General features: G+C 48.1%; 1 protein-coding gene across 9 annotated transcripts in view; it reads left to right on the top strand.

Moving 5' to 3' along the window:
* Positions 1–13,494, top strand: part of CLEC16A (C-type lectin domain containing 16A) — a 196,139-nt gene that overhangs the window by 6,773 nt on the left and 175,872 nt on the right. For all 9 annotated transcript variants that reach the window (XR_012000645.1, XR_012000644.1, XM_072753856.1 and 6 more), the window contains exons 2-3: positions 4,593–4,721; positions 8,830–8,963. Coding sequence is in view for 7 of the 9 variants with exons in the window: in XM_072753856.1 (XP_072609957.1) it covers positions 4,593–4,721; positions 8,830–8,963 (263 nt within the window). In the remaining 2 variants the exon portion in view is untranslated. The remainder of the gene's footprint in view (positions 1–4,592; positions 4,722–8,829; positions 8,964–13,494) is intronic.

The following is a 13,494-nucleotide window of genomic DNA, read 5'->3' as shown; positions in this document are numbered from 1 at the left end:
CACACACAGTTTGAGAGAAAATTTTTTCATTGTACCAGTGATCATTGTAAGAGAAAACTCTGTCCTGCCCTTGGAAACTTATCTGAGATAAGGACAGAGTCTTACACACAAAAGTGGCTACGGTAACATTGTTGATCATCTAAACAATGAGGACTCCTAATATCCAGCAGAAGAGTAACTGCAGTGTTTGTCTTGTCAGTGGTATACTATGTGGCCATTACAGATGCTTGCAAACAGTTGACAATGACAAAAAATTCTTTTATTACCTGAAGGAGGGAGGTGGGAAAGAGGAGCATGGAAATACCCATGAGCTCAACTATGTGAATATCCACAGCAAAGCAAAAGACCCGAGGAAATACATCACATTCCAAGCAGCGCTCATCTCTGGGCAGTGGTGTTATTGACATCTCTTTTGTTGTTGAGGTGTTTAACCTTCCTAAAATGTGTTACACTGAGAATCAGAAAGTTTTGAACTATATTAATATCTCTAGGTAGTTGAATTGCTTGATCTTCCAAAGCTCTGGCATTCGATGCAGCATTAAAATATTAAACCTTAATCCATTCAGCGTTTTTCCCCAGTACATTTCAGCAAACATGTATTGAGGATCTCTTCCTTTCTAAAACATTACCCAAAACAGTGTGTTAGGGCATAGTGGGTGTGAAAAGATGAGCAAGGTGCAGGTACAATCAAAGAAATTTGGAGATTGAGATGTAGTGGTGGGTATTTGCATCTACCAACAACATACATTTAGAAAATGAGTATTTCAAACACTACCATTTACAGCAGCATCGAAAAACATCAGTTACCTACAAATAAATCTAACACAAGATGTGCCAGACCCCTATCACAGCCAATACTGAAAGAAATGTAAATGTCATGATGTTACCTAATTGTAAGGATGTCAGTTCTCTCTATATTTAGCTATAGATTTAGGGCAATCTTAAAGGAAATCTTAGCAAGTATTTTTGTGGAAGCTGAGAAGGTGATTTTTAAATTTATACAGATAGGTAAAAGGCCAAGAATAGCCAAAATAATAATGAAAAAAAAAGGGAAAAAAGTTGGAGGACTTCCATTATCACATAGCAGGTTTTATGATACGCTGCAATAGCATGGTATTAGCACAAAGGTAAATGAATAGATCAATGGAACTAGAACATTCAGAAAGTTCCCACATGTGCAGTCATCTGATAAACGACAGAGGTGACATTAGAGTGCGTTGGAGAACTCAGGACCTTTTCAGTAATTGATGCTGAGTCAACTAGATATCCAGAGGGGAAAAAACAAATTTTGGCCAGTATCTTGCCCAATACACAGAAAAATGAGTTCCAGATGTATGCTAAGTCAAAATGTGCAAGGTAAAACAGAAAGTTCACAATAACAGGTGCTTGCTACCCTGCTGTCTCCTGCTCCTGTGACCAGGGCTTGAGAACTGCCCTCTCTGGCTCATTGCACGACCCCTGGCCCTCAGCTTCTGGGATCTGTAAGAAATAAGTCTTGTGGCTCTACTTCCTTTACGTGGGTGTCTTGAAACTACACCTTCAATCAAAACGACCCTGTGGGTTTCACTTCCCCAAGGTGGGAGCTCCCATACTAAGGGAGCTTCCTGCTGCCCCCGTGTGGGTGGCTGGTGCCTCTTCATTCAACTGCATATTCTTAATTCAGCATTCCAGCTCCCGCTTCTCAACACAGAAGGCTTCACCGAGAGATACCAGGATTTAGAAATCAGGGCTGGTCCTAAAGATTTCAAACTCTCCTATCCCTCTTGGGGGTCTTCAGAGCAGACCCGCTTACCCAGGCCTCTGCCTTTCCCACCGGGTGAAGGATGTGTTGGTGAGATGCTGTGGGTGCCATCCTCTCTACAGAGGGAAACACCAGAGTGGGGAGGATCTGCCTTTCCTCACCTCCACCCCTCCACCCCCACCCCCCATGCTGCTGACGATGCCTGTCCTGGACGGTAGGGGGTATACTGTGGGTCAGATGCAGAGTGTCACTGATGGCCACAGTGTAAGTGATGCAGCGGCTCTGAAACGTCAGTGGGAGCTGGTTCAGAATGCAAACTTGGGGCCCTGCGCTCAGGAGTCATCTTCGGCAGGGGTGGGGCGGGGTGGGTCTCAGGTGGGAAACTAGAAGCTGCAACTCAAAGAGGATTTTATTGGAGGGGGCCTGTGAAGCACAATTCGTAAAACTCTGCTCTTTGAGCTTCTGGAGGAGAAGGCACGGGAGAGGAGGTGGAGGCAGAGATTCCCGGGTGGGTCCTCCCACGATTCATCCAGGGTGCTTCAGTGCCATGGAGCCCCCTTTGCACAGGGGGGAATGGCCTCCACGCCCCCATGCAGCCCTGCTGGTAGATTTGGGCACACATGGTGGAGATTTCTAAATTTGGAGAGGCGTTCTAGTTGTACGTTGCACTCAGTCTTTAATTGATTACATGATTAAGGGACTCCTTAAACTGTCTTTCAGATGTGCCGAGCAGCAACAACATGAATACATAAAACCCAGCCCCCTAATGCGGATTAGTCCTTACGGTTCCAAGGTTCTCCTGATTTATTATACCCTACCTATTTTTAGAGACTTTCAAAGTAGGACCCTACCTATTCTTTCCCTGCCTTGCTCTCACCAGCCTCACCTCCAGACTAAAGATGGTGATAACGTCAGGAGGTGATTCTTCCTGAGTCCGTCCCTCTTGCTGTCCCCCTTTTCTTCCCAAACCGTGACAGCTGAAGTCAGTCTATGGGCCCTGGAGACGCTACTTTTTAAATTTATTAAATTTATAATATTTTTCAAGTTCGTAAGTTCCGGTTAATTAGCAGTGTAATTTCAGGTGTAGAATCTAGTGATTTATCACTTTCATGCAATACCCCGTGCTCATCCCAACAAGTGTGCTCCTTAATCCTCATCCCCCTTTTTACCCTCCCCCTCACATCCCCTTCCCACCCTGGGGGCCATCGGTGTGTTCTCTATAGTTAAGAGTCTGTTTCTTGGTTTGTCTCTCTCCCTCCCACCAGTGTTTGTTTCTTAAACCCCGCATGAGTGAAATCACATAGTATTTGTCTTTCTCCAACTTACTTCATTTAGCATTATACTCTCTAGCTCCATCCACATTAGATCCAGAAATGCTAACTCAAAGGGAGTGGATGCCTGGCTGGCACAGGCCATACAGCATGAGATTCTTGATCTCAGGGTTGTGAGTCAGCCTCACATTGGATGTAGAGATTACTTAAAAAATCTTAAAAAAAAAAAACAAAACTCTGAGGGAAGGGGAGGGAGGCACTTTTGGGAGCCAGGAGGCAGGGGCATCAGCATCTTCAAGTTGTCTTCGAGGGATGTATGCACTCAGATGTTTATAATAGTAGAACAACAATAGCCAAATTATGGAAAGAGTCCAGATGCCCATCAACAGATGAAGATGTGGTCTATATAGACAATGAATAATACTCAGCCATAGAAAAGAATGAAGTCTTGTTGTTTGCAACAGTGCTCTCACGAGCCATGCAGATGGCACTCCTAGGGCATCTGGCCAGGCACTAGGCCCCACACTGCCCAGCACTGGCCTCGGTGATTCTTCCTATTGCCTTGACCACCAGTAGAGGCCTGAGGATGGGACTCAGTCTATCTGCCTCTACCCCTGCGGCAGGCACAAGTCTGGAGCAGCAGAGGCCTCCCAGGAACATTTGGTGGGTAAAGCACGGGGCCTTAGCCTCCCAGACCCTCCTAACTTCAATCTGTACCCAGCAAAGAAGGTTGATGCCTTGAACTGCAAGCCACCCAGTTCATTTGACCTATCAGTTCTGATGGGTCTGATGGACCGATCAGTTTTGATGGGTTTCAAGGGTTGTTTTAAGATGAGAGAGAATTCGAGCACAGCAGGGAGGGAGAGGGAAAGATAGTCTTTAAGCAGACTCCAGGCTGGGCACAGAGCTGGATGTGGGGCTTGATCCCACAACCCTGAGATCATGACCTGAGCTGAAACCAAGAGTCAGACGTTAACTGGCTGTGTCCCCTGACTGTGACTTGCTAGTGTGCAAGTAGGAGAGGAGCCTAACCGAGCCCCCCCCATCCGCGGCACCCCCAAGGGTAGTCTTGATTGCCTGTCAGGTCTTTGCCCCAGCAACTGACTGGTCCAGGCCCTAATCTGCAACTCCACCCCTCTAAAGCTCTGCATCAGCCTGGCTGAGGGTTTTAGCTAGACATTCGGCCTGGGCCATGTGTCTCCACTTGCTCCACCAGCATCAGGATCACCTGGGGGGTGTCGAAAGGCCCGTGAGTCCTGCTGGTTCTGAGTCTCCAGGTGGGCTTCAGTAGCCCCCACTTTACCCAGTTCTCCAGGTGATTCTCTTGCCACTGGAGTTTGAGGATGGCTGTCTTTAGGGCCTGATTCTCTCCTATCCATTTGGGTTGGTGTGTTTCTGGTTAACACTTCACAGCATCATCTGCCACTTTTCTTATGTGGAGTAGCTGCTTCTACGAATGGGGGTTGTGCTAATCACATCTGAAAGAGCACTGCCAAACTGTCCCCAAAATGTCACTAGTGGTCATGGAGTCTGGCTTTCATTTCAGTTGGTAATCCTTAATGTTCTTTCCTTTCTGTCAGGTATCTGTACCACGTTTTGACCAAAAACACCACAGTCACAGAACAAAACCGGAACCTGCTAGTGGAGACCATCCGTTCCATCACTGAGATCCTGATTTGGGGAGATCAAAATGACAGCTCAGTATTTGAGTAAGGGTTTCCAGTGTTTTTTGTTTTCTGACTCTTCTTCCTTTGAATATTCTTCTAAATGTATACCATGAGTCATTCCTGATGATGTCAGGGTTTGACACCAATTTGGTCTTGTGCAGATATGTATATCTATATAAAATGTCCTTGAAACACTGGAGAAACGTAAGCTGACAGTGGGAAAGTGAGGGAAATGAGTGTCTCTCGAAAAATCTGAAAACATTATGAATCATTTTCCAAGTCGCATCTGATGATCTCCCTGAAGGAAGGGGAAAACATCCTAGGAAGTTCGCTTCTAAGTGAACTGAAAGGCCCTTGCTGTGGAGAGACTAAGGGCTCATATTTATTGTGTATACTGCTGGGCGGGCCCAGTACTGAGCTCTTGATGAGATAATCTAAGTCTCCCAGCTGCCCCTGGGTGGAGGCCCTGCGTCATGAGCATCGCCATTTATGCTCAGGGTGGCACAGCTGGGAAGCAGTGAAGGGGCTTCTCATTTGTGTACTTCCCCGATGAGCAATTTTAGGCCTGCCTCACTTTCCTTTTTTTTGGGGGGGGAGCAAGGGGTCGGGGGGCAGAGAGACTCTTTAAGTAAGCAGGCCCTATGCCCAGCATGAAGCCCAATGCAGGGCTCAGTCTCATGACCCTGAGATTGTGACCTGAGTTGGAATTGAGAGTTCGATTCTCAACTGACAGCGCCACCCAGGCATCCCTCCTCATCTCTAAAGGAGAGAAATTTCCTGCCCACTGCCTAGTACAGATTAGGCACTCAAGAATTGTTAGCACATGATAATTTATAAAAATGTCCCTATCGGAGAGTTAAAAAAGCAAAGGCTGGAAGCCATGGATAGATTTCCCAGTAGACCTGCTCAGTGTCTGAGTGCAGAGGGATCTGGGTTATGACAGCCACCAAACATTTTATTTTTATATAAAAGAATCTCAACTGTAAGTATTGAGGCCACTTAAACCCATTTAAAACAAAAAAAGGTGTTCCGTTTCTAGCCTGGCTTCTTATTAGATATTCTGGTTTTCCAGATCGCTCTCTGTTTTCATCAGGAGGGTTATCTAAGATAAAGCTATTTGTGGAAAATGCAAACTGTGACACAGGCCTTTTCCCCAGAGAAGAACATGAGTAAAGAAGATGTTGCCTGCAAATGGGGCTGGATTCCTTTAAGAAATCGCTTGGTTGGTTGGTGTCTGTTTTGGAAATGTGAATGCTCTTTGGGTTGAAGGTTAGAAACATGTCCCCTTGATTAGAGTGGATTTTCTTTCTTTTTCTTTTTTTTAAAGGTTGTCTTTATTCATGAGAGATAGAGGCAGAGACACAGGCAGAGGGAGAGGCAGGCTCCTTGCAGGGAGCCCAATGTGGGACTTGATCCCAGGGCCCCAGGATCACGCCCTTAGCCGAAGGCAGATGCTCAACCACTGAACCACCCAGGTGCCCCTAGAGTGGATTTTCTGAACCCATCTGTTGTCTCAGAGAAACTGTTCAGCTCTTAGAGGCTCCATGATTCCTAAGTCCCCAGTAGGGTCCCCAGGAGAATTTGCTTTTAATCCATTTCTTTTAGAATAATTTTAGATTTATAGAAAAGTCACGAAGATGGTACAGAAAGTTCCCAATGTCTTATCTGACTGGGGTGCGTTTGTCAGAAGGTAACCGTGGTACATTAGTGTTAAGTAAACTCCGGGCTTGATTTGGATTTTGCCAGTTATTCCATGAAGACCCTCTTGCTGCTCTAGGAACAGAATCCAGGTTCCCACAGCACTTTTAGTTGTCATGTCTACCCGGCCTCCTCTGATCTGTGACAGATTTTTCAGTCTTCTATTTTTTTCATGACCTTGTTTTTTTTAAAGACTTTATTTACGAGAAACACAGAGGCAGAGACACAGGCAGAGGGAGAAGCAGGCCCCCCATGAGGATCCTGATGCAGAGCCCCATCCCAGTACCCCAGGATTATAACCAGAGCTGAAAGCAGACACTCAACCACTGAGCCACCCGGGCACCCCAACCTTGATGGTTTTGAGGAGTACTGGTCAAGGGTCCTGTAGGATGCCCACCCCCGCCCCCAATCTGGGTTTCTGTGATGCCTTTCTCATGATTAGCCCAAGGGTTATGGGAAAGAATGCCACAGAGGCGTGGTGCCCTTCTCATCCCACCCAATCAGCAGTGAAGACATCCACCTGCTGTTTGGTGAGGTTAATGTGATCACTTAGTTAAGGGGGTATCTGCCAGGTTTTCCTACTATAGAGCTGTTTCCCTCTCTGCTGTTCTTTGAAAGAGAGTTGCTCAGTTTAGCCCATCTGGGGCATGGGAATTTAGCTCCACCTTCTGGAAGGGGGGTAGTGCATATCTATATATGCTTTTTGAAATTCTTTTGCATGGGGAAGATTCATCTCTTCTCCCATTCATTCAGTCATTTATATCAATATGGGGTCGTGGATGTTTATTTTACTCTTTGGGTTAAAGTATATTGTGGATCCAATACTGTGTTATTAATACTAAATTAAAACAGTATTGTGGATTAAAGTATACTTTGGATCCAATCTGTGTTATTTATTCTGTTGCTCCATTTGCCCCAGCTTGGGCACTGGGGCACTTTCAGGTTTGGTTCCTGTGTCCCTTTGACACACCCCTGTCCTTCTGGTTTTCTTGAGCACTGCCTTACTTCCCTGTACTCTAAGATGCTCCAGGCTCATCTTATATTTTCCCTGCCCCAGATCTAGAATGAACCATTTTTCCAAGGAACCCCAACCCCCCCACTCCCTCCTCCTGGGGGAGATATAAAAATCCAGGCTCCTGGATTTCACACTAGACCTGCAGAATCTATCTCTGGGCCAGAGCTAGGTCCAAACATTTTAACAAGTTCCCAAGTTGGTCTGGTGCTGCAATGAACTTGTTGGGTGATGCTTGGGAGTCACTGATTTATTCAACCTAAAGCAAAGGGAGACAAAACAGGTCAAATGGAGGGCACCTGGGTGGCTCAGTGGTTGAGTGTCTGCCTTTGGCTCAGGGCGTGATCCTGAGGTCCTGGGATCAAGTCCTGCATTAGGCTCCCTGTAGGGAGCCTGCTTCTCCCTTTGTGTCTCTGCCTCTCTCTGTCTCTCTCATGAATAAATAAATAAAATCTTTAAAAGAAACTAGGTCAAATGATAGAGATCAATGTGCAATGGCATTTGTAGGCAGACAGGTTCCCCAAATCAGAAAAGGTTTGAGTTCATGTTTTTCTTTTTCCTTTATTCATTTACCTTTTCATGAATTCAAACAGAAGTTATGCAGCACTGAGCAACTGTGAGGCCCATGATCCTGTCACCGTGCAGCTGACAGTCAAGGGGAGACAGATCCCCAGAACCAAATGACAAGACCCTCATGACTGCAGGGACCTGCTCTGGGTATCCCAGATGAGAGATTACCTGGTTTTAGTTTGCATTATGGAGAACACATAATGAGAAAACACCATTTTCTGCCTTTCAAGAAAGGCATCAGAGGGTTCTGTCTCCATTGCAAGACTAAAAAAAGCCAGCACATACTCCCAAAGGCAATGTCCCCAGGCTGCATGTAGACAGATGTCCTGTCCAGAACAAAGGCAGAAGCTGACCTGGGTACTGTGTTGCCCCGCCCCGCCAACAGCCCTTTCAATCCCTTCCAGTTCTCCCCACCCCCCCGCAGATTTGAAAACTCTTTTAATAGCATTATCTTGCCCCTTAGTAGGGAACTCCAGGTGGTGGTGTTTAACACGCAAAAATACCAAAGCAAAGCAAAGAGGCCTAGTAAGGAAAACTAAGAATAGTATTTGATGGGAGAAGTTGCCCATCGGGTTTCCCACAGCACCGGTAGATGGTTGTGTATCGTTTAGTGGCTAAAGATCTTCCCAGGCCCAGCACGGTGCTCACATTCTGGGGAGAGAGGGTGGAGGAGGACAGCATCAGCGGGGAAGCCGGAGTAGAGGATATGTGGGGTGTGGGGGGGCTTGCTAGTGGTGTGATCTGCTGCTCTGCAGATGCCTTTGGGGGTCGGGGCAGTCTACACCCATGTGCTATACACACAGCTGGAAGGATGTCTTGTATTTCCCTGGGTAGAAGCAGACCACTGATGCTCTCCCATTCTCTCCCCAGCTTCTTCCTGGAGAAGAACATGTTTGTTTTCTTCTTGAACATCCTGCGGCAGAAATCCGGCCGCTATGTGTGCGTTCAGCTGCTGCAGACCCTCAACATCCTCTTTGAGAATATCAGTCACGAGACTTCACTTTGTAAGGACAACCCTTGACTCTTGCCTCCCCGCCATGGAGCTTTGGCAGCATGGAGTTTGGGTGGTTTCCGTGTTGCTTTTTGCATGTCTGTTCTTTCTGTATGTCTTAGCATGCTTGGGCTGCTGTAACAAGGATGCCCGAGATTGGGTGGCTTGGACCACGGAAATTTTCTCATAGTTCTGGAGGTTCCATCAGGGGTAGTTTCTGGTGAGACCTTTCTTCCTGGTTTGTGGATGACTATCTTATTGTTTCTGGAATTGCCTTTCTTGTTGTGTGTGCATAGAAAGAGTTCTGGTGTCTTCTCTTCTTATAAGGACACCAGTGGTCTTTGATCAGGGCCTCACGGGAGGGCTTTGTTTAACCTGAATCACCTTCTTAAAGCCTCTCACCTCTCTAAATATAGTCACTTTGGGGGTTAGGGCTTTCCTGTGTGAATGGGGGGTATCCTGCAGTTTAGTCCATACCACCATGTTTATCCCTGCGTGGTGCGGTATCCTTGAGGGGCTGAGTGATTCTGGGCTATTCACGTTTTTTTCTTTGTAACTTGTTGGGATCACTGAATAATCAGCCAACGGAATAAGTGCTGGAGGCAGCAGGGTGAGGAAGGAAGGGCCCAGGAGCATGCAGGAATGTGGGCTTTGGCAGCTGACCTGCCTCCCTCACCCCCACCTCCTGGCTGGTGAGGGTGAGACATGGAGCTGCCTCTCCACCCTCACTAAGCCTGACTCTTCCTCCCAAACAACTGCCCAGTGAGGCAGGTGCTGTCAGCATGAAGAGCTCCCTTGATACCCAGGGAGTTCTAGGCAGTGGCCCATGGTGAGCACTCTGGTGATGCCAGAATCCAGAAGGGGTCTCAGTCCAGCTGGGTTAGTTCATTGGTGCAGCTGCCGGGTGGGGGAGGGGTGCCCCGGGAGGACACTTGTCAGCATCTGCAGACATTCTCTGTAGTAATGGGTGGGCAGGTGGGAGTGTGTTGGCATCTGGTGGGTCGAGCCCAGGGGTGCTGCTAAGCATCTGACAATGTGCAGGACAGCTCTCCCCGCCCCCCCAAAGGATTATCTAGTCCCAAATGTCAGCAGAGTTGAGAGTGAGAAACCTGGTTCAGCTCCTACTCCTCCGTGCTTGACCTCTAGCTTTGTTACTACAACTACAGCAGGCCCTAGGCTCTGCACGCCGGACGCAAGGGAGAGAAGATGACAGGCCAAATGTCTGTGTCAAAGGCAGACTTTAGGTCCTGAGACGGGCTTAGAAAGTTTCTGGTGGGTGGAAGGAGGGAGAGAGGGCGACACTGTCAGGGGGAAGCAGGGAGAGGAGAGGCAGGGATGGGGCTGTGAATGGTGGCTCTGGGAAGTGGCCACTAGGTGGTGCTGCCGCCCTAGGAGCCTCTGCTCATACTTCCCGAAGTGAGTTGACTCACTCTCCGTTAAGTGGTTTCCCGTGTTAACAGCATTTGTTACCCTGGATATGAATTGTGTGTGGTTTCTGAAAATTCCGAGGGGGGAAGACCCAGCCCTGAGGTGCAGGCCCTGGACCCCACCAGGTCCCAGGCCCCTCTGCCACATTGGCCATGCCTGTGCTCCGGGTGGGGGGGTGGGGGGTGGACTCTGCTCCCGGCTGCAGTTTCTGCTTCTGTGAAGTGGAGATGATGCTTATATCTGGGGAATAGAGTGGTGTGGGGATTAAGTGTGGCAGCGGATGTGGGCAGCCTGGGGTCTGCCAAATGGAGGCGTCCAGTCGAGCTGCTTTTATCACTAAATCCAGCATTCCCCCAAATGTCTGTTCTCGGGTAACCTTCCTAAGCCCAGCTAGCCACGGGGCTATTGGATTGATGGGCAGGGGTTGCATGGTGGAAAGTGCTGGAGTTTTCGGACCACCTTGACTTTTCTTGAATTAGGACTAAGGGTGCGGTGTTATAAGAAATGCAGGCAAGATGCCACCATCTTTAGGAAGAACTCAACAGAGTGCTTCTATAAGCCCCGCGGAAGTGGCAGACGTGACTGCCTTTTACTTACTTTGATTTGTGAGGGTGAGGAGGACAGGTGACTTTTGCTGTTATTTTTATTTTTCAACCATGGGAAGAAAACGTCCTTGTTCCAAAACAGCAACAACAAATCAAACAGGACGAGAATATAGAAAGCAGAAGTTCTGCAGAGCCTCTCCTTCATGGTTCAGTGGACACATAGCATTTGTTTTCTGTTTTCCCAACTTCCTGTCGTATCTTAAGTTTTCAGGCAGCCCGTTCCTGCATCCCCACCTAGTTCGGCTCCAGAGCTTCATCTCTCTAAGCCCCGAGTTCTCCTGCCTGCCCACGGGCATCGGGGTGGTTTCCAGGTTTTCACTATTACGAGCAGCCATCTCACAAGTGCACCTGTTGCCTGTTGGGTTCGGTGACCTAAGTCACAGAAGGCCCGAGAGACTGAGATTACTTAGAGACTCCTGGGTTGATTAGAAAAGGATACCACAGAAAGTTGGCCACCCAGTGAGGGTGTAGTAGAAAAATCCCAGCCGAATAATAGAGGTACCTCTGCTGCCCCCACGGTGGCCCGCAGCACCCACAGAGTCATCTTGTGGAGGCCCTGGAAAAAGTCCCCATTGGGGAATGATGGGAGCATGTGGCTTTTCCAGCTCAAGAACGTAGCCAAGAGGCTCATGGCGGTACGTCTGAAGCTGCCAGCATTGGCATCCGTGCCTCTGGTGGCCCGGAAGTCACCAAGCAGTCACAGTGGCTCCCCACAAGACCTGTCAACCTTCTGCTAGCTAGTTCATCCCCGGCCATAGCCACAATGACAGAATGAAAGAGAAGTGCTCTGGGCATCAGCACCCACTGGGCTGCTTCTTACAAGTTAAGGTTCTAGGGGGGTAGGTTGGGGACTGTGTATAGAATAGAATACTACATAGCAAAAAGGAGACTGGGAATGAACTATGACCACCACATGTAGCAATGTGGGTAACTCTCCAATGTGGGAACCAGTGACAGAGGCCAGACACAAGAAGCGTGCGTGCTGCGTGATCCATGGATTTGAAGCTCTAGAACAAGCAAAACGAGTCGGTGTGATCCAAGTCAAACCAGGGCTTGCTGTGGGGGGAGGGTATTGACTGTCCTTCCTTTATCAGAATTAGTCATCATATAAATTAATTTAAATCATCCTTGAGGTTTTGTAATCCGGCATTATCCTGTGGCAGCCTTTTTGAAAGAGTCTCATCTTAAACAGGCTGGGCAGGGCTATCAAGGAGCCTCCTGGGGAGCTAGCAATATGTTGTATGTAACCTGGATGGTGCTTACATGGTGTATGTATTTGCAGAAATTCATCAAACTGGACACTTAAGATTTGTAAGGGGTGCATGTATATATAAATATATATGTAAGTACAAAGTAGGTGGATTTAAGATTCACCTATGTGTACATTTGCACACCTACCAGGCTGTATACTTAAGAGTTGTGATACATGTAATGTCATTTTTAAATAATTAAGTCAATTAAGATTTTTAGGAACCCCCACCCCAGACCCACTGCCTCTAGAGCCCCAGGATTTGCCTCAGGAGTTATTAGAATCGGGAGGTATTGAACACAGCCTGTCTCTCAAGCTGGGAATACTCAGTGTGCCTTTCAGAAGGCCGTGGCTTTCCCTGAGAGCTGGCTTCTGAGGAGGCGGCCCCTCTCACAGCCCCGTGTTCCTGGATGGTTCTTTGGGGGTGCGTTTGGTGATGTCAGCCTTTCTAGTAGTACTTTGGTTTAGGTTGGGTACCTCTTTGACACCAAATAATAATCTATTTCCTGCTCCTGAGAGCAACCGTGTCCAGTCCTGGTGGCTGGAGGGTCCATGGGAGGGATTAGGGATCTCTGTGCGATAGGGCTAAGAGGAGTGGTGGCGGCTGCCATGACTGCGTGTTTGCTTTGTGCCTCTCACTGTCCGTGATGCTTTGTCCAGTTTAATCCTCAACAGCAGACCCCTGAGAAAGATACTATTACTCCTGTTTTTAGGCAAGGAAACTGGAGAGTGAGGAGGCTAAGTGGCTTTCCCAGGGTCACCCAACGAGGGAGTGGCAGGGGCAGGGTGGATCCAAGTCCCCTTCAAATGCAAGACCTCGAAATATGAGCCTGACTGGAAGCCATGCAGTGTTTCTTACACAGGGAGCGGACCAGGGCCACCCCAGAGAGCCTAGAAGGTGGGCAGGGCTGGGGCCCAAGATTCTGTGCATCTGACGAACTCCAGGTGATGCTGGTTTGTGGGTCTGAGAACTAGACTTTGAGTAGTCAGGCTCCAAACCACTTGGTTTACTGCCCTAACCACATCTGCCTTTACGTGTGGATGTTGGTCCCATTCTGCCTTTAACCACTGGGGGAGGGGGGAGACGGTGGGATGGTGCAGAGCTCACAGACTGGCAGCCTACAGGACACACACAGTGGGGATGGCAGTGCTCTGCTGGGTGACTGGTGAGGGCTCAGACACATGCCTGGCAGGGACCCAAGGCTAGGCTATCGAACAGCAGGGCCACAGGCAATTTTTTTTTTTTTTTTTTTACTTCTCTG

The sequence above is a fragment of the Vulpes vulpes genome, chromosome 3, assembly GCF_048418805.1.
Source record: "Vulpes vulpes isolate BD-2025 chromosome 3, VulVul3, whole genome shotgun sequence".
Lineage (NCBI taxonomy): Eukaryota > Metazoa > Chordata > Mammalia > Carnivora > Canidae > Vulpes > Vulpes vulpes.
The sequence above is the reverse complement of the archived record's forward strand: the minus strand, read 5'-3'. Positions and strand labels throughout refer to the sequence as shown.